At 36.5% G+C, this 23852-nt stretch overlaps 1 protein-coding gene across 6 annotated transcripts in view; it reads left to right on the top strand.

Annotated features, from left to right (window-relative positions):
* Window positions 1-23852, top strand: part of DOCK3 (dedicator of cytokinesis 3) — a 212301-nt gene that overhangs the window by 22091 nt on the left and 166358 nt on the right. For all 6 annotated transcript variants that reach the window (XM_082768307.1, XM_082768310.1, XM_082768309.1 and 3 more), the window contains exons 3-5: window positions 7342-7382; window positions 9597-9652; window positions 13404-13500. In XM_082768307.1, coding sequence (XP_082624433.1) covers window positions 7342-7382; window positions 9597-9652; window positions 13404-13500 — 194 coding nt within the window. The remainder of the gene's footprint in view (window positions 1-7341; window positions 7383-9596; window positions 9653-13403; window positions 13501-23852) is intronic.

The following is a 23852-nucleotide window of genomic DNA, read 5'->3' as shown; positions in this document are numbered from 1 at the left end:
CTGTGGTTCTGCTGGCATCGGGCTGCTCCCTGACGTGGTGTTGGCAGCCTGGGCTGGCATTCATCTGCTGCTCATCCTGTCCTGGTGCTGCTGGGAGCACCAGGCTCAGAACAGAGTGGTCTTGGCATTGAGTGGTGGTTGCAGTGTCAGACAGCTTTTGCTAAGCATTGTTGCCATCCCTCTTCTGGGTCACTTTGAATGCTGTTAGCTGCACGCAAAGATACCCTGCAAGCAGCTTATGTGCAGATTAAATGATAAAAACAATAATTCATTGACCAACATGTGCAAAAGATAGTTTTCCTTCAGATGTGAGGGTTATGCACAGCACTGCAAAGTCTTACTAGTGTAAAATTCAGAATGAGTAGCTAGAAGGTGTCTGTGTATATATCTATAAAATATATAACCTACTAGATGTATAAGATTATATATATTATACCTAGTTTAATTAGGTATGCGTATTGGAATAAAAACTAAATACAGTTCGAAGGTTCAACTTTCCTACTTGGTTTTGGTATTAGCTATTGAGCAGTTTCAAAAAATTGTTTGTTAAATGTAATAATTAAATAAAAGTTAAAATTAAACAGTATTCTATAAGATAGTTGTCTGCTCATAATAAAATACTTTGGTACAATTTTCGTAGAAGAAACCAGCTTTTTTTTTTTTTTTTCCGAATAAATTCCTAATTTGGGGTTAAAGATGGAGGGTGCAAGATCATGCTTGAAAGTTTTGTTTAGTTTATAGTTAGCTGCAGAAAGCCATAATGTTGTCAGTGATAGTGGCCTCGTAGCTGGAAGTTGTACTTAATTTAACAGACACGTTGGGATTGAAATATTTGAAAAAAGTTCTAAAATACTGAAGGTTGTCAGAGTAGCAGAGCTGCATGTTTTAGTTACAGAAACCCCTGGAGTTCTATTTTAATTTTAAAATATTTTTCAGAATTTAAAATTTTGTTTTCACAATTAATTTTGACCTGGTCACTAGGATGGTAAATAAATCTGGTCCTAAGGGAGACAGGTAAAACTAGTTTTGTGCAGCACTCTTTGTTTTTGCAGATTTTTGTCCTGAGAATTACTTCTTTCCTTCTATGGTTTTTAGTAGTTTCTCAGAACAAATGTTGCAAAAGTTTGCTTTTCTTGACAAAATTAAGGTAGTGAAGGAAACTTGGCCTAGGCAAATGTAGTGCCTCAGAGAAACTGCTTCTTGGCCCAAGCTCTGTTTGGAGCCCAAGTTGTTTATAATGTGATTGCTGCTGCCTTTAAAGTCTGATTTCCTCATATTTAAAAATCAAATCTCCCTTTAAATAATGCTCTGAACCACTGATGAGCAGGGCACCCTTCCGATAGAGCTTTAAGTAGAGGTAAGGGAGTAGAAGGCTGTTATTGGGTCTGACTTGACTTTGTTGTGTCCCTTGGCACCCTCTGGTTAACAGCTGGGCTGGGTGCTCTATCCCGGTTACTCTTTTGTACCTTTATATTGTAGCAGTTGCAACATGAGACCCTCATTTTGCCTTGTTTAAGCTTGAGGGTGAATTCTGCTTGGCATCATGACATCTCTGTTTTGGAAGACTTTGATTAAAGCTTCTAGTTTTTTATCCTAAAATTGGTGTTTTGAAGAGTTTCAGAAAGCTTTTTTTTTTTTTTTTCCTTGACATGTCACCTCAACAGAGACAAATACGATAGATAAAAGGTTCTGTCCAGTGTTTATCAGTCTTTTTGAAGCTGTATAATTAATGGAATAAAGGTCTGCTTCCTGACTTAACAACCAGTCGGCCCTGCAATTTAAATTTAGGTTTGTTCCCATTGTATGCAGAAGATCTGGAATTATGAAATTTAAATTTTGGCCAAAAAATGCAAAGCTTTAAGAGAGGAACTTAATGCAAAATGCAATTATCAAATTTCTAGATAGACTTCACATGGTAATGTTTTAACTGTAGCTGGGAATTCACTACTGGAAAAATTGTCAATAATTTGTGACGCATCCATGAAACTGTTCTTTTTTCTGCTGGTTGGAGAACGTGAGGCTGCAGCAAGTATTGGAATGTAGGCTTTGCCTGGAGAGCAGGCTTTCAGAGTAGGAGCTTGTGTTACATGTCCTTGTGCTTCCAATGTAGTAAATCTGTGGATCTCAGCAGGATGGTATGCCACTGCTTTCCATCAACAGACCAAGATGTCCTGGATGCGTGTTTGTTTAATGTTCGGGGTTGTTACGCTGGGTTTTGAGCTAGCTTATTAGTTTCCAAGGTGTTCTATTCATTTTAGAAAAACTTGGTTCTTTTCAGGGTGAGGGATGTTAAGTCTTGATTTCTCCAAAGCAAAGTGCGGAAGTGCCGGTCTTTCTGTTCTGGATATGTCCTTAATTGTAAAATCAGGGAGGGCTTGATGTATGAAAATAAAAGGTAGCATTTCTCAAGTGCTTTTCTGCTCAGAGCTGTCTTGTGAGAAACCTCAGCTTTTTACATTCACAGTTAGCCTCAAAGGGAGTTTTGATTGCTGTCTCTGCTGGTCTGGAGATGCAGGACCCTGTCCCTGCTCTCAGACGCTACTACAAACTTGAATTCTTCTACTCCGATGACTTCTCTTGTTGGATAGCCCTGAGACTAGGACAGATTTCCTGAGAGCAGTTAGGAGGCCGTATGTTATGTGGATTATTGTCAAGGATTTTGGTTTTGATGTGAATTAAAATCTTCTCTTATTCCAGCCTCTTTTGCCTGAGTCTTTAGGCTGTCCATTAGAAAGACATGTTCTTTCTTAGTTCTGTTAAACTCAGTGACTACTCCTGCCCTGCACCCAGCCTGGAGGCATTTTGATGTCAGTCCTATCCCTGGCTGCTTCATGAAATGCTTTCCCTTGGGAAAATGTCATTTTCTCAAAGGAATTTGAACTTCAGAATTGTGCTCACAATGGAGACAACTTGAAGGTCTGGCGAATGGTGGTCTTTGTTAATTATTAAAACCTGACTTTTTGTGGAGTTATTTTTGCAGGACAATGAAGATTTGTGTTCTTGTGGCAGATTCTACTAGCAGATCTTTTCTGTACAAGTTTGAGTTCACAATTTCCCATGAATACTTACATAATTTATTTCCAGAATTCTCTTTGTCATGATGTTATCTATGGATTTTTTTCCCTACAGTCTTGGTGTTTTGTTACTCAACTTTAATATTAGAACTTTATTTTTTTTCTGGAAAATAGATAAATATTTTCCAATTACTTTTTGTTTTTCTGCTATTGAGTACTCAAAAGGAGATTGGCTTCTTCCATGTGACAGACTAATTGTTGTTTAACTGGAAATTTGGAAAGGGTTATGAGGTGGCTTTTGGAAAGAATATTGTGTTTTGTTCAAGGTTCTTTCAAAGGGAAAGATCAATAAACATGGGTAGCTCTTCTAATCTCTCAGATTATGAGACTGAGATGCGCAGGTCTGCCTCAGAGTTTCTTTTGCAATTTAGTTAGAAGTTTCAGCAATAATGCAGTCCTGAGTGATACATCTCTGGAAAGAGTGTTTTTTCAGTCCTTATCAATGAGTATGCAGGTTTCTGGAATAAGGCTTCAAGTTTCCCACACTGAATTTCCATATGTACAAGTTGTTGTGGGAGAAAATTTCAAAACGAGCAAAAAAAAGTGCACACACACAACATCCACCTTTAAGTAACTTAAATAAATAACATGTGATGCTCGTATATATGTTTACAATGCATTTATCTGTCCTGCCTCTTTCAGAGAACTTTCTGAATTCCAGGATTCAGAGGAGCTAGTCAGAAAGTTTAGTAATTTTTGGAGCTGAAAAAGCCCCATAGATGAAGAAGAGAGTAGGGACACATTCTTGCAATATACTGATAAGAATACTGTTACTGTTTTTTTCTTTAGCTTTTATTACTGGTCTGCAAGTATCTTACTATGTGAATATATGGATAGGTGATGCATTTTGCAGAAAAAGGTTTGAGCAAGTGGTCATCTTAATGTGCAGTGGGATCAGGCATAATTGTTTACTTTTGTTTTTGTTTTCCTCCAGTGCTGTTGTCCTGGAATTAATTCTTCCTGGTCTCTGAGGAATTATTTTCCTGCGTAGGTTATACAGGGGACAGAGATATAGATCAGCCTACTTTTCAATTTTCTTGGCTTGTATCAAATATTGTCAGGTAGAATTGAGGAAAACAACTTGTATATAATCTTCTTTTCCCTGGGTTGGATCTTTCTCCTTAGAAGCACAATGATTAGGCTTTATGGTTGGTTAGTTCAGGCACTCTGCTTAGTTTATCTACACTACATCGTGCTGTCTGGTGTAGTAGAGTTCATAGGAAAGCATAGTTTGAATAGTGATTTAGGATACAGCAACTTGTCCAGAACACACTGGTATGGATGTGATTCATTCAATTTTTTTCAGTACTTGGATTAAACTTTGTATTACACATACTGAAAATGAAAAGCATAGGGTATCCAGATCAGTTAGATTCAGAAAGTGTACACAATTCCTACACCAACAATTTGTTTTACTGAGGTGGTATGTCCATCACGCTATCAGTTTTGTAAAATAAGTAAAATAAAAATTGTTTTACATCACCACTCATCAAAATCTGTCCATCAGACAGCCTTGTTGTGACACTTCCCTATAAATACACATCGGCACAGTGTTAAGATTTAGTCCAAAATCAATTCTTACTAATTAATAGTAATTACTAGAAAGTTAATCTGTTCAAATTGTAGATGCTCACAATTGTTGATTAATATTAACTTATTCACAATATTCGTGTCACTTCATGGACAAGTTTTTCTGAATTTTAAAATCTTTCTCACCATTTCATTTAAGTCAATAGCCTTTAAAGGAAATGTATCACTAGAGAATGAATGACATAATTCTAAAGTACTAGCACTTGGATGTAGTATGGTAATATCAAAAAATGTTAGCACTGAGGTCTAACTGTGTAGTCCACTTAGTTATCACAACTGAAGCAGCTCTCTGGATTTGATGGCTGTCATGATTAATCCTCTAAAATAAATATTCTTTAAAAGATCTGGTTAGATAACTATTAATGTGTTTAAGACTATTTTTAAGAAAAAAGGTTTAGTTCATTGTAGTTGATAAAGTAATGCAGATGCAATTTTTTACATCTATTAAAAAAAAAAAAAAAAAAGCAATGTACCTTTTCTTACTGCTTTGACTTTGAGATACAGAATGAGGTTTCAGTGGTGTTCATTGTAAGCAAATAAGGAATTATATCTTACAAGTTAGTGCTTTCAAGTACTGCAGAGCTCTTCCATCTACTGCATCTTGCTTGTGAGGAGTTGGAGGAAACTTAAAACAGAGAAGGGTGATTCTAAAAATACTGCTCTGCACTGAGAAAGAAAAAGGAAAGGACAGCCAAGATCTGGAGAACCTGATCTCCAAGATTGAAGGGAAATGTGCAGGTTTTCAAATGTATTAAAGTACCTACAAAAGGAAAGTCAACAAAATACTTTCATGTTCTCAATAATAATGATCCTGGATTCAAATGGTGGCAAGGAAAATTCGGATTATAAAGTACGAGTGTATTGTTTGAGCCGCTGAATCAGATTGCGTGGTGAGGATGTGCCATCTCCCCTTGGCAGAAATAAATGCTCTGCCTTTGAAATACTATCCCAAAATGTTGCTTTTACATGCAGTCTTCTTGGCTGATGATGATCGTTGTGAGAAATTTATTCTGAAAGGATTCATGTACAGCACCATCAATTTCAAACCAGTCTGGGAGGAGTAGCAGGATGTTCATATATGTTCATGTACTGTTTGTGGTTATATGCTAATATTAATGTGATTACCATGAAGTTTGACCAACTAAGAGATAAATTGAAAACAGTTTTATTTTGCATTGTAAACAATGCCATGGGGAAATTTTGGCATTCTATCCTATTTATGTAAGGAATTTGTATAATAAAGAGATGCTTTTTTTCATACTAGGGTTTATGAACGCCTTGAATCTGTTTTCTTTTATATTGATTCGAGTTTCTTTACAAAAAGAAGTCAAGACTAGGAGGCTGTCTTGAAAACAAAATCAAGGCACACCGAATCTCTAAATGAGTCATATCATAACTCAGCCAAAAATAGTGCCTTTTCTGAGGCAGACGAAATACACAGTTACCTGGTTCTTTTCTTCTCTATTCTCCATAGCAAATCACTGACCAGTTCTCCTAGTGTTCTTCTACATGCTACAGATATTAAATTATATCTGTCTTATGAAGAAAAAATTAAAACTAGCAAGTTGCTGGGAAAATTACTTGGAGGAGCCTTTATGGCCCATGGATTTGGATTATGTGTAGTCACTGAGTTGTATCACGTGTTCGTATTGCCTGTCTGACTGCTGGGCCACAGTAGGAGAGCGGCTTATAGGCGGTTGTGCTTGCTGCTTGCCACCCCCCAGTGAGCAGCCCTCCTCCCAGCCAGCATCCTAGCATGCTATTTTGGAACAGCCCACGGGAGCCTCAGGTCTTCAGGTCTGGCCTCGTGTGCTGGGGCTGAAGCATCAGACCCAAATCTGAGGAGAGCAGTAGATTTTTAACAATGACATGTGACAATTTTGTGTCTTGTGACATGGAAGAGCAGCTCACCCATCATGACAACTTGAGTGTGCTCCTTTTCTGTGGTTAAACTAGGTGGTGATTTCAGCACTTTTTTATCAGGTGAATCGTTGTCTTGCATGGAGTGACATTAATTTCACCTGTGCAAAATAGAAGTAATTGAGTTCTTCTGTTTGACTAGCAGCCTTTGTAGCTTTGGCTTTTACTTCTGATATATTGTCCTGTCTGGTGCTGTTATCTGATGGGGGATGCAAGAATTAATAATTGGATTTTTGAAATTAAATCCTGAAGTCTTTTCTCTAGCCTCACAGGTACACATAAGACCAGACATATGCAAAGGATTTATCATTGTTTCTACAATGTTAGAAATGTATGATAATAGCTCTTCCTGCTTTTAAAGGGACAGGTTTGGGCAGCCTGGATTTTTTTGGTTGAGATAAACACTGGGAAGAGACTCCTGTATCAGCATGCAAGAAAAATGTTCACTGCATGAGCGCTGAACACATTTTTCTAACTGGCTTATGACTGTGAGTGAAGCGACAAAGTGTACATTAAGCTGCTTTTACACCTGGTGGGAATAAATAGGAATATTCCAAGTTCTTGATTGCTTATCATTGTTGCAGAGCAAAAAAAAAATAAATAAAATAAAATAAAAAAATAAAATATATATATAAAAAAATTGACGTGAGGCACAGTGAGCTTGAGATCTCAATGATTGCATAGTTTTCAGTCAGTTTGCTTCTATGTAAAGCCAACAATACCAGAATTTAATGTACTGTGTTTTGTCTGATTTTAGGCTGGTACAGAGGTGTTTCCATTAAGAAGCCCAATGTAAAGGTAAGTGTCAATTTTTAAGTTAGGTTGTCTACTTTGCTGTTGCAACCCTTGTAAACTCTTAGCTTTTCCTGCACTTAGGAGTTTAGTTAAATCTAATCCTGCCACTTTCTTCATGTGGCAGGATTAGATTTATTTTCTAAATTCAGAGCAAAATACTCGTCACCCCCCAAAAATCATAATTTTATCCAGTTAAAGCCTCTTCCTACTCCTCCGAAGAAAACAGTAGAAGGGTGATGCACTTACACTCCTTAATTCAGGATTTTTTAAGAACACATTTAAAATTTTATTATTCTAAAAAATTTTGGAAAAAGTCTGAAAAAGTTTGTTTTAGACTTCTACAGTTTAACCACTGCATTTGGTTTTCCAGTGATACCCCAGTTCTGCTCTTGGAGAGCTTTTTCAACTGTTCTGATATGAATACATGTGTATTTATGTAAATGTATGTATCCAAACATGTAAACAGTTTCTCCTATGTAAACATAATTTCATTGTCTTTTGTTATAAATATAGCTTGCATTTAAAAAGAAAAGAGTATCAGATTCTCATGTGTAACAGATCACTTTTTTCCTGACGCTACCAGCATTATGTTTGCAGAAGCATAATCCTCTCTTAATGGAACAGCCTATACTTATTTTGCATGCGTTGGTACACTTATGCTTGAGTTTATGTTCAGTTTTGATAAGAGAGCCCTTCAAACCTTCCTTGGTTTCTTAGGTAACTAGCACAGGATCACTGATAGAGACATTAAGTATTGGAAGTGAACCAAACATGAAACTGAATTGGCATTTCTTCCTTTTCTAGATACTTATATGGCTGAAAGCATGAACAGTTGCTTTTTTTCCTGATGAAGTCATTCCTGTTGTTAATCCCTTCTCCTTCTGCAATGTCAGTCTTGCCTGTGCAAAGGAAGGAATTTTTCTTAGCGTTTTGGATAAGCCTTACTTAGTATTCATTTCAAAACCCTCACCATCCTGAAAAATTTTACTCCTTTTATACAGATTTTAAAGCTCTAAAAATTTTAAGCTCAAATTTGATTACTGAATGTTTTCTGAGAGTGAGTCTGCTGTTTTTCACCTGAAGATTAACAACGCTGATCTTGTATTCCCTGCTGAAGATGTAGATTTGCCATTCTTATAGGCTGAGGTTGCTCTGAGCATTTGGGGCCGTCTTTTTTAGAGACAATGGAATGCAGTGAAAACTTCAGTTAAATTACTTTTCTCCATGTCTCATCTCACAAGAACTGGCTGGCACAGGCAAGGTTAGATTCCAGCTGTCATGGGAACAGCAAAAGGCAAATACCCAGAGCTGTCCTGGATGGGTTCAGACAGTTCTTTGTGAGGAAAGACGGAGAAAAGAAGGGAAGAAGATAGCCCCAGGGTACGCAAATAATGCAGTATGTTCTTCAGTGAAAGACTGGTGCAGGGGCTAGACACAAATTGGATGGTGGGCTCTTTTGTTTTTTGTTTTTAAGCTTACATTGTTGTCATTTAATGTAATGCATCATGCTGGCAGGTAGGCATGCTCTGGAATCATGCTGATGCCATGCTGTGAAATGCCCAATAGGTATTTTGCTAGCTGTGCTGGCTAGCTTACATGTCTCCAGTAAACATCCCTGGTAGGTAGTACTGGTACTGATGCCTTTCTGCTAGTTGCAAGCTGTGTGTTTCTCAGAACTCATCCCACTTGTCACATCTTTTGACTGCTTGCTTATCACCTATTAGCAGATTATTGTTCTCACACAGTCTTCGCAGCAGGAAGAAATTTTGTTAAGCAGAGGTCTTTTTCTCTCAATCTTGTCCATTTTGTCCATTCCAAGGCAACTAGGTAGGATTAGAATGGCATCTTTTCATTTGGTCATAGTTGGCTTACCTATTAGTTTTATACCAGAGCATATTTCCTAGAGAACAGTGTTTCTGAACACTTTAGCAGCTTTTGGGAATGAAAAGTGCTTGGTATAAGTCTTTTTATGATGTTTTTATTGAATAGACTTGCAAAACTTCCTTCTGAAGAAACTGGTCTCTTGAAGATGGAGGTTTGACTCAGAGTGTTGTCCTGTCCAATTTGAATGTTGACTTTTGACTGTGGTAGTGACTTTGACACAGTAATAGATGGGTTTTAATACAGTGTATTGGCAATTATATGTTGTGGAATAGAAAATAAATGCTAAAAACTGCAAGTGTACTTTTCTAACTTACAGACTTTTCTCTCTTGCAGGGGATTTTTCCTGCAAACTATATTCACTTGAAAAAGGCAATTGTCAGTAACAGAGGGTGAGTGTTTTTCCTTAAACTATGTTTTTTTTTCTCTTGTTTAGAAGGGAATCTAAGAAGTATTTTTAAAAGTTAATATTAAACTAAAACCATTCAGTAAGTTTTATTTTAGTTTTTGTGCTTAAGTTTTTAAATTTAAATGTTACTCTATAGAGCTCTGTTAGAAAGTTGTTGGTTTTATTGATGTTCTTTAGTGTTAAGAACCAGTTTTATTTACTCCTGTTCACTTTTGCTCATAAAATCCTGACTTCAGAGGTATCATCTGAAATGCACACATTTTAAAGAATTCCATTTATATTTTTTATTTCTTACTGCTGCTCACTGGCAGAATTCTATATTCTGTTTGCTGTGGAGACACTGGCATGTAGGCAGCAGATCTCACTTCTCAACAGATTTTCAGCAAAATATAGCTGACGAGGTAACGATGTTAATTGGAAACTTCAAAAGCATCTAACCCCCACACCTCATCCCAACGAATGACTGAAAATCTTTTACCTTTGCTGTAACAGGAAGGCTTATTAGACATAGGTTTAATTTAGTTAATATTAATAGCAATGCTGATGGCAACATAACATCAGACTTTACTGTATGTAGGCTCTATAACCTGCAAAGTTTCCTGAGATTAACTGGGACTCCTCAAATCAATATCCTGAGTGGTTATGGCTTCTTTTACCTGCATTTTCTAGATTAGGACAACTGCGGGGAGATTTAGAAATACAGTATTTCATACAGTGATCCAACGTGGCTGATGAAATGTGGGATATAAAAAGCATTAAATGTCACTTAATGAAGTGCCTGTTGAAAAATATGTGACTTCTGATAATCTTGAATTATACGATCATCTCAATGACTGAGTGAAGTTTGTAAGGGCAGCTGTAGTACTGATGCTTCTTCACTTTGGGGTGTAATCAAATCTAGCTTTTGTGTAGAATGACTATTCCTAACGTGTACTCTCCTTATGGGGAAGAATGCTTTCCTGCAATTTGTGGTTATTAGTACTTAATGTTAGTTCAGAATTTATAAGGGGCAACCTGTTCAGGATATTTGGATGCTTAGTGGGATAATTAATGTAAATTTTTTTAAGTAAATATCTAAGATTAGTATACCAGTTGACACAACAGAACATAATACAGTTCCAAATCGGACTTCATGGTCACTGTCATGTTTTGGTAAAAGAAATTCTGCATCTGTATTTAAGAATATATTTAAAGTGCTAGTATAAACACTTGCCAAATAATAAAGCATGGTATATACTGTTCTTATATTTGGGTCAAAAATACAATACGGTGTCATTAATATGTAGGTATAATATGGAAGAAGTTAAAGTTATGGGAATGCAAAGCATTTTATTTAAACGGTTAAGTATAGTCCTGATAGGCATTCGTTTTAAATCCAGCCATACTATTGAAGGCTAATCTTCCAGAATGGTTTATTTTTCAATGATGCCGAGAGTTTGTAAATCCATTTGCAAAAATAATCTTTAGAAGAACTTTGGCTTTAATATTTTTCCGGTATTAGCTAAAGTATATTGTGATTCCTTTCATCCTTTAGTTTTCTACGGTTTCCTAAAGGAATGCTGAACTATTTTGAATCCCTTCCCTGTAATAGCATTTTCAAAGATCTGAAAAGAACTGAATTTCCAGCCAGAAGTGGTTGTGACATCTTTTTTAATGCTAGTATCAATCAGATTTTGGTGGTGTATACTAAATACACAATCTTTGTTTGACAGTTGAAATGATCTTTGAATATGAGCTAAAGAATAAGTATTGAGCTCTTCGTGTTCTTAGTATCATACTTGAGATCACAAGCATATTCTGTGGATATGTATTAAAACATGAATTCAGATTTACTAGTCTTTCATTGTGGCCAAATTTGAAGAAGGAAAAAAAAGTGAAGTAGTATAAGAGGGCACAATCTCAGATGCCTAGCGTCTATCAGTGTTTCGGTGGGAATGCTGAGGTCATTGGCATAATAATAGAAAAAGTTGTGATTTGTCTTACTGTCCTGGTACGTATGAATTGGTGCTTTCCAGTCCTAGCTTTAATGAGTTCATTGTATACCTAATATGGCCATGCCAGGTTTTTAAGATAGTGATGTTTCTAATGTATGTATATTTTAGATCTTAACATGAGATTTACTTATCATTGATGTGAATTTGTCTTTTTGGTAGCTTGGAAACAAAAAATTGAAGCTTTTGATTGATATGTTTTCTACTCCAAGAGTACTTTAATCTAAATTACTTTGACTTGGTGATCTTGAAGGTCTTTTCCAACTAAGTCCAACTGCCAGCCTGATCTACTGAGTCCCATTGCTAAACTATGTACCTTAGGCCATGTCCTACATTTCTTAAATACCTCCGGGGATGGAGACTCTGCCACTGCCCTAAGCAGCCTGTTCCGTTGCTTGACTGCCTGCTCTGTGAATAAATTCTTCCTCGTATCCATCTAAACCTCCTCAGGCGCAACTTGATCCAGCTGTCCACTTCATCCTTCTCCTTCCACATTGCATTTGGCCTTAGCTAATGATGCACAATTATTGGTAGTAAAACTTTCAAAAGAGAAGTACTATAATACTATCATACTATTTTTAATGATGAATTGTTCTAAAAAAAAAAAAAAAAAAAAGAACAAAACAAAAACAAAACAAACAAAAAAAAAAACAACAGGAAAACACCAAACAACCCACAAGCTTTCAGAATTAAGTACATCTCATTGTTCTCAGGTTTACTTGTTAGCATTCATTTAGCTCTGCTCAGGAGATAGAACAAATAATCTAAATTGTTTATGGAGTGGGGAGTTTGTAGCTTCCCTTCTGACGAGTTTCAAAATAGCTGTGTGCATGGCTTTACTGCTAAAGAGGAAGGGCTGTGTGTCTTTTACCTTGATGTTGGATGTGCTGCAGAGACTCTGACTTGACACAACCTGTCCCAAAACACGTTGTGAGCCAGTGTTTTTCATTGGCACTATGCTAGGAGCTATGGAAAATTCTTCCAATGCAATGTGCTTCAGAAATGTTTTTTATTTTTAATGCTCCCTCTTTTAAAAATTGCTGAAAGATCAGAAGCTTGAAATAGACCTTATTTTTACAGTGTTTGACATTTTTCTGTAATGCCATTCAAAATAAATGGCAAGTCAGGGCACTTATGATTCAGATGGTATAATGTGTTACAATGCATACATTAGTTATCACGTTCTTGCATCTTAGTGTAATGATGGAAGACAGCACACTATACTTCTTTAATTGGAAAGGAAGACCTTGACCACAAAAGGAGGATTTCTGCTCTTTTGATTAGAGGGTAGCCGACTCAGGTTTCCTATCCAATATTGAAAAGTCTTCTGGATAGGAAGGGTTCAAAGATGGTAGATCTTTTGGGTAATTGATTATATTGGACAACATATAAATTGGAGGTGAAAGATGGATTGGACTGGCTTAGATGGAGGGAACACAAACTGAAGCACCCCGTTTACAGGCAAAATTACGTAACACGCTGTAATCATGAAAAGTGTTTTCATTGACCTTAATTGGAATAATTTAAATATTGAACACGTAACTAGAAAATTCTTCACATAAGGACATTCTTGTTGAATATAATTGAGGAGGAGTTAATATAATACTGGAGTTGCTTCAGTGTTACAGCAGACAAAATGTTACTCTTAAAATATTTTCCTTTATGTTGAGAGATCAAAAAAAGATGAAGTTTTAGCGTTTTGCAAATAACAGTACCTTTACTAATATTTTCCCTCTTGTCTAGGCAATATGAAACAGTTGTTCCACTTGAAGATTCTGTTGTGACTGAAGTTACAGCAACACTACAGGAGTGGGCCGTACTCTGGAAACAGCTGTATGTGGTAAGAACAGTACCCTTCTCATTGTACACTCTTTTTCAAGCAGAAGAGACACATTGTATGCATTTCAGTCCAATAGGAAAAAATAATAAAATAAGAATTGTTAAATTCATTTTGTCTAGTGGGGTGGGAGTGCCTAATTGTGGAATCACTGATCATGTGAACTTCAAATGGGCTGTGCTGGAAATATCAGCAGTTTTTGAAATTTTGCCTTCAGAACTGAAAACTTCATAGTTTAAAATAAAGGTTTTAATGTGTTCTTAAGTAAGAAATAGGACGTGTGTTTAGTAACACAAAATTAAAGGTTTAAGTCCCTTCAAAGAATTACTCAGTGCAGTCTGCATTTGTTTTAGCATCTGGGGTTTGAAAGAAGAAGAGGTCAGACAGAAGACTTTCCACAGTATTATACTTTTTTTTTTTTTTTTTTTTATGACCCAGTCCTATGGAACAGCAAATGAGAAAATTGCATGTTTGAAAGTATTTTTTTTCCCTGTTCTATTTATTTATATTTTTTCTCAGTAATTTTAAGCCATAACTATAGGATTAGGGTCAAGAACTGTAGGCGATGCATTGCATGAATTTCCGTTCTTCCCTTACCTTACAGAAATACCTCTATGTGGAGTTTAGCTTCCTTATCTAAACCTGAAATGCCAGTATCTAGCTATCTAGGAAATAGAACCAGAAAAAGTCAATTAAATAAGTCTAGTATATCTGTAACACGGCAAGCCATGTTCCTTACTCCCTTCAAAAAGCAATCGAGTCTATTATGAAATTAGCTTGCTTTTTGTTACTCCCACTTCTAACCTCTTCTATGATGGCACATGGTATATACAATCTTTTAATACTTCTCTTAACCTAGTACTACTAGTTTTTTCCATTCCAAACAGTTACCTCTGGTGTATGTGAATAAAGTGATCTTCTCTGTTTGCTTTGTGTAAGATAGATTATTTTCTTTCCCTAATGTCTTATGAAGAAGGCAACAGTAGTATACTGACAGTAGTATTGAATTTGAGAAAAGGGAATTGTTTTACTTACAAATGGGTTGAACTTCCTTTCTACTAATCTATTTATTTTTGATTGTTAAAACTAATTCTTTGAGGGGAGGGAGAAAGAAGGCTCTAGCTATAAACTTTCAGTTAATGATTTTATTTCTGAGACTGCGTTCTATTCTAGCTCATTGTACTTACAACATTGCACACCACATTATTGTATTGTTAAAAAACGGGAAAGAATTTACTGGTTTTGTGTGACTTTGGAACTAGGCATCTGTTTAAAAACCAATTGGCAAAGCTTCAGAGTGGAAAAAAGCTTTTTTTTTCTGAAATCATACAAAAATAAATATAAAATTCTAATACAGTTACAGTTGATTCTAATACAATTACAGAATCATTTAGGTTGGAAGGCATCTTGAGATCATCCAGTCCCAAATTACTGTTGAAGTAGAGTCAGGTAGAGCCAGTTGCTCAGGATTGGGTCTAGTCATATTTTGGGCACCTGGAACGGAGACTTGACAACTTCTCTGGGCAATGCTGTCAGTGTTTGACCACCTTCACAGTTGAAAGAATAATTTCTTACATTCAACACCGCTGATGCGGAACTATAGCTATTTTGACATAAAAGAACAATCTATGCTATTGTTAGGTGGGTAACAGAAGTTAGTCCCAGTCACAAGCCATCAGTCTTCAGATGGGGGAAGCGTAGATGGGTGCACAAATGGATGTGGCAGAGCTGGGATCAGGATTTCATAACTGGTCTTCAGGCTAGAAGCTATGCTGGAAGGTCACATCTTAAAATGTGTTAAGAGACTAAACAGAAATGCTTGCTGTTGGGTCAGCACCAGCAGAAATTTTATTAATCCCAATCTGTAAAATGAATCATCTAAGAAATGTAATTAAAGTTATTCATCATGCTACTGAGCCTAGTCAGCTTTGTAGAAAAGTCCCGTACTATAGTTAATGTTAGTTGTTACTGCAGATACTTTCAGGAGGTCAGTGCTTATAAATGGTAACAGTAGGCACTTTTACAGTGCAATACGTAATAGACAACTGCCAAACAAAACGTACAGCATCTCTTAATATCTCTGAATAGACTGACGTGTTCATCTCATGCTTTTTGATTAACTTCTTCCCTGGATTTTGGTTTCAAAGACCAAGTTTGTTTCAATTAAAAATTCCAAGAATCTGCTTTTAGTGATATAGTTGGGATGCATCGTAAGGTTTATATGTGCCTCTCAATTAAACAGTGGGCACTAGAATGTGCTATCTAGGAAGCCTGTAGCAATTAAAATACTTCCTGAACAGAAGTGCTGTGTTGTTTCAAGACAAAATAACTCAACTGGAAGAAATGGGAGAGAGGAGGAGGAGAATACTAGGGAATGCAAGGACAAAGCAGACTCAGGTTTGAGACGCTGTTGTAGAAAATCGGGTTACGTAAAGTGTTGGAAGTCTCCCTCAGCTCTCTGTGACCAAAGTTCATGCTATCACCATGAAGAAACTGAGTGGGGAAGCTTGAATAGCTTTATGAGAGCCATGCAGTATTTTTAGTTTATACATCTATATACTGGGAAGATGAGCCTAAGTTTACTGTACTTCGCAGTGTTGTGAGATTCTTACAGTTTTTTCAATCATCATGAAAGTAAAGTAATAGTAGAACTAGAAGCTGCGACTGTGGAGAAAAAGACACTTATGGGCAATGAGTTCTAAAAGGAAAGGCTGTGCTTAAAATTAATTTGAAATAAGATGTTACATGATGTTCTCTGCTTTATTGTATGTCCTGTTATAGTATCAGCATCCAGCTACTCAGAGCATACCGCTTCAAATACTAAGAAAGCAATAAGGATTTCTGAAAACATAGGTTTTTCTCAAATTGGAAATGGATAGGGATACAAACAATCCTGGTATGAAAAACATGAAAATTTATTCAAGGTTGTTGTTACTTATATTGAGTTTTTGTAGCAGTAATGATAACCTAGTTAAAAATTGTGTACCCATCGAAAAAATCTTGAACACTTAATATTTCTAAAGGAGTAAAGACTTTTATATTTTGGGGATAAAAAAAAAAGTACTTCTTTTTTGTTTGAATATGTAGTCTGTGTGCAGATAAATATAGTGTCATGGTATGGCAAAGTAAAGCAATTCTCTTTGTTCTGATCTGCCTGTGTGCAGGCTTCTACAATGAGCACAAACAGCTTTAGTAGCTACTTTCTGTCAAAAAGGTCGCTATACTATTTAACCTACTTACTTTGAATTTTCCTACTTTTACTGCCGTTGTGTGATATTTTTTTTTGGGGAGGTAGTTCACAGGAACCGAGGTTTAAAACTTGTACTTTGTAAGCACTGTATACTAAATTGCTCACAATATGGGTAGAGTTTCTGATAGCCATAGCTGATGAGGTGTGTACATACATGTGAGCATGTGCCTGTGTGTACGTGTGTGTTGTCACTAAGTGTATGATCTTGTATTTTTATCTTGTGTTATTCTTTTACCTGGCATTCAAATGAACATTCAAGTGTTCCTTAAAATTAATTTGGACAAGTTACCTATTTCATTTTGTGGGAAGCCTAAGAAATTTAAAAGAAGGTTCTGCTTGTCCTTTCTTAGTATTACAAAGGCTTACAAAGAAAAGATGCCAGGGATTCCCTTCCCTGATAGCGCACTTAATATGGGGTGGGAGAGGAAAGAAAATATAATTATTGTTGGTACCGCTATGGGCAGATGAGCTTGTTCTTGTGACTACTCCAAAGAGTCAAGAAACACAGGGCAGAAAAGCAAGAGCTAACCTTCAGGAGAGACTTCTGCAAGCACAGAGGTGTATAAAAATGCAAAATTGCATTTGTTATGGTGAAATGCGTGTGTGTAGCTGTTGTGTCATTGCCTAGCTTGGTGTATGACTTCCATAGAGACGGAAGAATAACAGCAGTAAGGTGAATAACTTTCTCTTTTCCTGTAGGTGTTGATAAGATTTGTTATTTTTGTACCACTTCTAAATAAAGGATCTGCAAGTTCTCTGTCAGCTTTAGTTAATTAGGTCAAACAAGACTCCTGTGAGTTGTTAAGTCAGCTAAAGAGATCACTGAAACTCACAGGTGGAGCATAGTAGCTATTTTAACAGTAAAAAAAAAAAAATCCTTGGAGTTTAAGATGTGATTTGGGAACTATTTCTGTTGAAATTGCAGATGACTGTAGAGAGACCAAATGTAACCGCCCAATTTAGAATTTGGTTGGATCAATAAATGTAATTCCCTACTTTTAAGCAGAAGAGGAGCAGGGGGAAGAGTGTGAAATGACTTCTGGTTTAGTTTTAGGAATAAGATGTACTGCTCTTGGGAATAGAGGGATGTTTGTGTTTTGTTACGCATTTTCGCATAGTGATGTGGCTTTTACTTCAAAACTGATAAAATCATAAACTGATAAATCACTGCTGATGCCATTTCCTAAACATTGTAGACCAAAAAATCCATGGTATTATCTAAAAGAGACGCATGGTGTCTGAATTCTACTTTAGGAGGTCTCCTCTGAATGTCTAGGATGAAAAGATAATGTTAAGTGTATTTCCTACATGTAGTTCTGTGCAAGCAAACTCTAGGAAAGGTCAAGTATTTGTACTTTGAGATGTATGTGCAGAGACAGTCTTGCACGTATGTATGTGGTTGCCTTTTCTTTTTGTGTCATTTTCAAGGTTACCTGCAGATATGAAAATCCTGTAGTGTGACTGTTCAAGCACTGTGAAAGAGACATCTAGAAAGTCTTAAGAGCTTGCCTGGCGCAGTTGATGCTAATAGACTCAGTCATCTCTTCCTTATCCCTAGTCCTAGGTTCTGATATTCAGCAGTATTTTTTGAAGTTTTTTTTTTTTTTTTTTTTTTAACCCTGGTTAAAGTGAATGAAGGGTGGGTCTTTATGGAGTGGCCAGGATCTCAGATATGAGTTTGAGTCAGTCACAGCTGATAGTCTTTAGTGCTGCACCAAACACAAAGGAAACAAAGAATAATTATTTTCACTTTTGGTAGCATCTACTTCTTCAATTTCTCAAAGGGAACAGTGCACTGAGAAAACATCTGATTGCTTAGCAACCTAATCAAAGGCTTTTAGCTGATTTGTCATTTGATTACTGGAAAATACTTGAACATTTCGCTTGATTGGATTGTGAAGGGTATGCGCAGAATGATTTGGAGCATGATGAACACTTCAGTGCTGTATATGTAAGGTGGATATTTTTATCATTTGTTATGTTTGGTCATGGAAGTGGAAGCCAGAGATAAAGAAGTGTCAGTGTGTTTTCTGTCACTGTTTCTACTCACTATATTAAGCAGTTAGAAGTTTTTGTACCCTGAACCATAGGCTGTTATGCAGCTTAGATATGCTGTCTTTGGAAAGTTGGGTGAAGTCCTTCTCGTGTATTGTTCAATTGACAACTGCATTTACTTACATGTATTATGCGTGGGTTTTTGGAGGTCTTCAGTGAATGTCATGAATTCTACACTTCTTCAGTAGAACAGTCCTCATGAGGAATCTACACTTGATATTTATTAGGTCACTGCCATAAAATGCAGTGAGCTTCAGTACATCTCCCCTTTTTAGCATGAACTTGAAGTTCAATTTAAGGGCTTTATATTTTAAGATTCTAAAGGATTCCCATAATTGCTCTCTTTGGATTCCATATTTTTAAGAAATTTAGTGCAGTCAGCCCTTTGTAGTGATGTGTGGAAGTCTAGGAGCTCTGGGGAATTAAAGCAGGCATAAGTTTTGAGGAGAATAAAATGAGTTTGTAAGCAAGTCTTACATCATAAAAATTTGAAGAAATACAATAATTGGATTGAAAGTGATTTGTCATTGAAGACCAAGGAGTATATGGATAGTTTTTAATTTAAAGAGCAATATAACATCAGTATATGCAGTACATGTCACCTTTCTTGTTCTTCCACATAGAGATTCGTGATATCATGTAAGGTGATGGGGATCAACAAGCCAGTTCTTATGTATTTAAATTATTTGAATTAAATTAATTATTAAATTACTTAAAGTGATGATAATGACAAAAAGTTGACTATTTTACAGTCAGATGAATACTTAGTATGTTCTGTATGGGAGAAATACATGCTTTGAATTATCATGGAGACAAATAGATTTTAACAGATTTTAAAAATAAAGACAAATGTAAGTCACCTTCTGGTGTCCTTCACAGGTCTTACTTTGACACACTGTATGCAGGGTGTTAAAATCTCTTGCTTTGTAAAGGAAATCTTATTTGGTCATTGATATGGGAGATTGTAATTTGCTCTTTTATCTTGGTAAATACAAGAGAATAAATAGATACCTTCCTAATACTGAAGTTTACAGCAAGTTTACTTTGAGATTCATTTTCAATTTTTGAAATACTAGTTAGCTTGTAGTTAAGAGCCTTTCCTTTTAGAACAATATCTAGTCTGCCACATGCTGCAAGCAGTGTTACAGTATCCACATAACGTGCAATGGACATACTAAAAGAGGGACTTTGAGTTTATTGAATGCTGGTTTAACATCAGCTCTGAACAGAAGAAAAATTACTGATGGGAAATCAGTGGCTGACTGGCAGATGCTTTCAAGCCATTTCTTTGGTACAGAAATCAAATTGAATGCTTGATTTTGCTAAGACCAGGGAAAGAAGTATTCAGTCCAAAATTCCAAACAGGAATTTGAGGGTTTCCTCATCAGCAAGTGGAGAGGCTCATTTGGACTGTTCCTGATATGATGTTATGACAAAGTGCATTTGAAACAGTGGGGCTTCCAAAGACATGTTTTGAAGAATTGTGGCAGTTTTGTTTTTGTTTTCTTTTTAAAGCATGGAAAATGAGAGAAGGGGGGGAAACATGGGTAGGGGAAACTAGCAATCTGGCTATTTTGAGTGAGCGAGCTTGCCTGTGCCTACAGCTTATAAGGAAAAAAGACTGATCATCCCTAGTGGGTATTTATTGGAACTAAAAAGACAGTTTGTTGGATTTCATCTTACAGAAGACAGATATTTTTTAATAGAAAAGCAAAGAACATCTGTCCATTTGGCAGCCTGTATGGCACTGTCCATGTGGTATCAAGAAGCATATTTCACTCTGAGCCTGATTTGTTAATTTTTGTTGTTTCTATCCTTAAGATTTAGGAGAAGATAACTAATATGTAATAGCTGTAATTAATAAGTTATTTTCATATTTTTATAATAAAGATATGTTTTCTAAGGCAAGTGGGTAACAAAGTTTTCCACACCTTCCACCCATTAAACCAGGATTATGAGAATTAGTACATGTGCAGCCATACTGAAAGCCTTGTGGCTGCAGACAGAACAGTGTCGCCATGGCAGTGAACAGCTAGTGCTTGGCTTGCCAGGTTTGATTACTCTCTGCCCTGTTGCATTTGGCTGGGAAAGAAGTGATTGCTGATTATTGTGTCCTCCTAAACAAAAGGGGAAAAAGGCATCTTTATTTAAAAACTCCATGGAAAGCTTGCCAAATGGCTAGATGCTAGTTTTTATGTAAGGTATTATGGTGACATTAAAATATTTAATATAATTATTAAAGATGTATTCCTTCTCCCTTTAACTTCTAGCCACATGATTGTGGATATGCTGTAGAGATAACTGGGGAAAAAAACTGTTTTCAAAGTGTAAGTAGGCTTTCAAAGGCAAGCATTCAAGAACTGGGAGAATGCCATGGTTCTCAGTTTAATGTGTTTTTTCTTTAAGGTGTATGGTGAGACCTTTAGCTTTGTGGTCAGTTGCCATATGGTGTGTGGTAACAAGGCTGCAACCCCTCTTCTTCCCTCGTTTGTTCCAGCTGTTCTCCAGTGAATCAGGAGTGTGACAAAGACTTCCAGAAAGGAGGAGCGATGCTCTTAAAATAATGAAAATGCAGTGCTCCCTCCTTTCTTTCATTAAGATGTTATAGAGGATATCCCAAGCTAGTCACACAAAATTAGTGGATAATTTTTGTACTGAAATCTCTCTGCAAAACCAAGATGATATCTCCAGTCTCACGTGTATTTTGACAAAACTGTTGTAGGTTTGAAGCCCTTGGACGCTGAATGTTATGTAGAACCCTTCAGAATGGGGAATGTCTGCCTTTATGGTAAGGTTTGAATAGTTTGTAGTAAGCTAAACACTAGGAACCATACACTGAGTCACAGGGGATAAAGAAAATCCGAATGGCCGATCTTTAATTGGTGAAAATAAAGAGGGGTTCTGCATGTGGTCATGCAATTAAAAAAAAAAAAGTTATAAAGCATATGTGCAGGAGTGTGGACTAATTTCAGTTAATGTTTCTCTTCATATTCGTAAGTGCTTGATTTTCTCCTGAGTGATTTTCTCATAACATCTGTTCCTGTGAATGATGGAATGGAAAAAAATGGAAGAAATACAAATTTTACCTTCAGAAACCAAATTTACGCTTACATGCTTCTTTAAATTGGTTATATCTTTGTTTTGAGCTAACAGTGATTCATGGCCATTGGAGAAATTAGTTCTTTCAGAAACTCTTCTGCCTCTTTCCTCAAGTTTCATTGTTTAATAGACATTACGATACTAGGTTTTACACACAAAGGTTGCTTAAATAAAAAGGATGTAAAGAAACTAGGAGAGGTTTATATGCGAACTGTAACATAACTTCTCAAATTTTTGGTGTTTATCTTCATATACATTTTTTTTCTTTTTGAATTTAGGAGGAGAGCCTTGCCCTAGCTAATTTGGTTATAGATAACAGCTTTGATTTTTGTCATAATTATTAATTAAATATTAGGAAAACACTGCCAAGTTTGATTTCAGTTTTTAGTTGCTATCACTATTCTTTACAGTGAGAGCAAAGATTCTTTGACTGTACATTTACCCCTGGAACAAAAACCCATCAGATGATACGAGAAGTTAATTCTAAAAATGAATTTAGGACACCTCTATAATTTAGGAAACAAATATCCATTTCTTTTTAGTGTCATTATTCACTATTACTAATACCTTCAGGGCCAATGTGTTTAGATGAGATACAATACATGCTACAGAAAAACTATTGCTAAAACAATAAAAACATAAATCAAGAAAACTGTTGCTGAAATAATAGAAACATAAATCAAGTGTAGGATTATATAATTTTCTTATAACACCCAGTGATATAAGCATGCCTCTTTCTATCAGTGGCTTCCAGTCGATGTGGTCTCAAGTCTTCCTTCACCAACGTGTGTTGCTGCTGCTGACAGGTCTGAAGGGCACAGCAAGCACTGAGAGGCTTGGCCAAGCGCTGCCTCCAGCACCCGAGCGGCTGAGGGCAGCTTCTGTGCTGTAGTGCAAGGAGTGCAGTGACACGGTAAATTTAGGGACTCCTGTTCTGGGAGGGAGGGAGAGGTAATAGCTCTGGCTCCAAAGAAATCTATTTTTTCCAAAGTAGTATCTGAAGTCCAGTCTTTTGCACCAAGTCCTACCCTCAGCATTGAAAACTGCATGCATGCGTGACTTCCCATGAGGTTTTCTAGGCTTAATATAACTATATTAATTCTCTCTGCTCTGCTTTGCTGAGCTATGTGTGAATTCTGCAGTGTCCCTGAGCTGGAAGCACTTCATATGTTGTGGAGGTGCTGAGTCCCAAGTTCGTTACTGTCATTTTACTGAAAAAACTTCAGATGGTCTGAATTCAAAGACATCTAGGTAGCTGGGGAGGTAATGGTGTCTCTTATATTCCACAGATGTTTAATCTAGATTAAATCACAGTTGATGAGGCAGATTTCAGTTCACAGGGTTATTCTTTCGGTAAGTCCTTAGAGGGGAGAGGGAATTTGTGAATGTTTGCTCTGTAGTTTGTGCAAGAGCAAACATTCAGAAACAAAGCTGAGACTGTGTCCTTTCAGGAGGAAGTGGGGACTGCTTTTTAATATCTTCTTAGACTTTTCAAGCCGATGTGAGCTGGCATCGCTGCTGAAGCAGGCAGGTCCCCAGTCACCTGCTCCCTCACTGTGCTGTCCAGCACTGCAGTTGGCAATGATAAGGGGGAGTTCAAGCTTCTTTTTCATTTAATCTGATAGTTAATACCTTTTAGTAGAATGGCTACATTTTTGGTAATCGGAGATACAGGTTTATAATTACTATATTACTGCAAGTCTTTGATTTAAGAGTAATGCTTACAGGTTTCTTCTATGGGATAGCTTAAGCTCAGTTTATTGTATGCAGGTGCACATATTGCGTCTGTTTTCTAACTGAACAAATAAAATCCTAGTAGTGCTCCTTGTGCTATTACTTTCCTTCCTTATTACACACCGTCTCTTACTGTTAGCATTTGATATTTGCTTTTGAGTGAAGGTAGGCCAGTAATGAGTCGAAGGCCATGACTTTATTTTAGAAATCCATTTGT

The sequence above is a fragment of the Aythya marila genome (assembly GCF_965140915.1).
Source record: "Aythya marila genome assembly, chromosome: 10".
Classification (NCBI taxonomy): domain Eukaryota; kingdom Metazoa; phylum Chordata; class Aves; order Anseriformes; family Anatidae; genus Aythya; species Aythya marila.
This window is presented reverse-complemented; position numbering and strand designations above follow the sequence as displayed.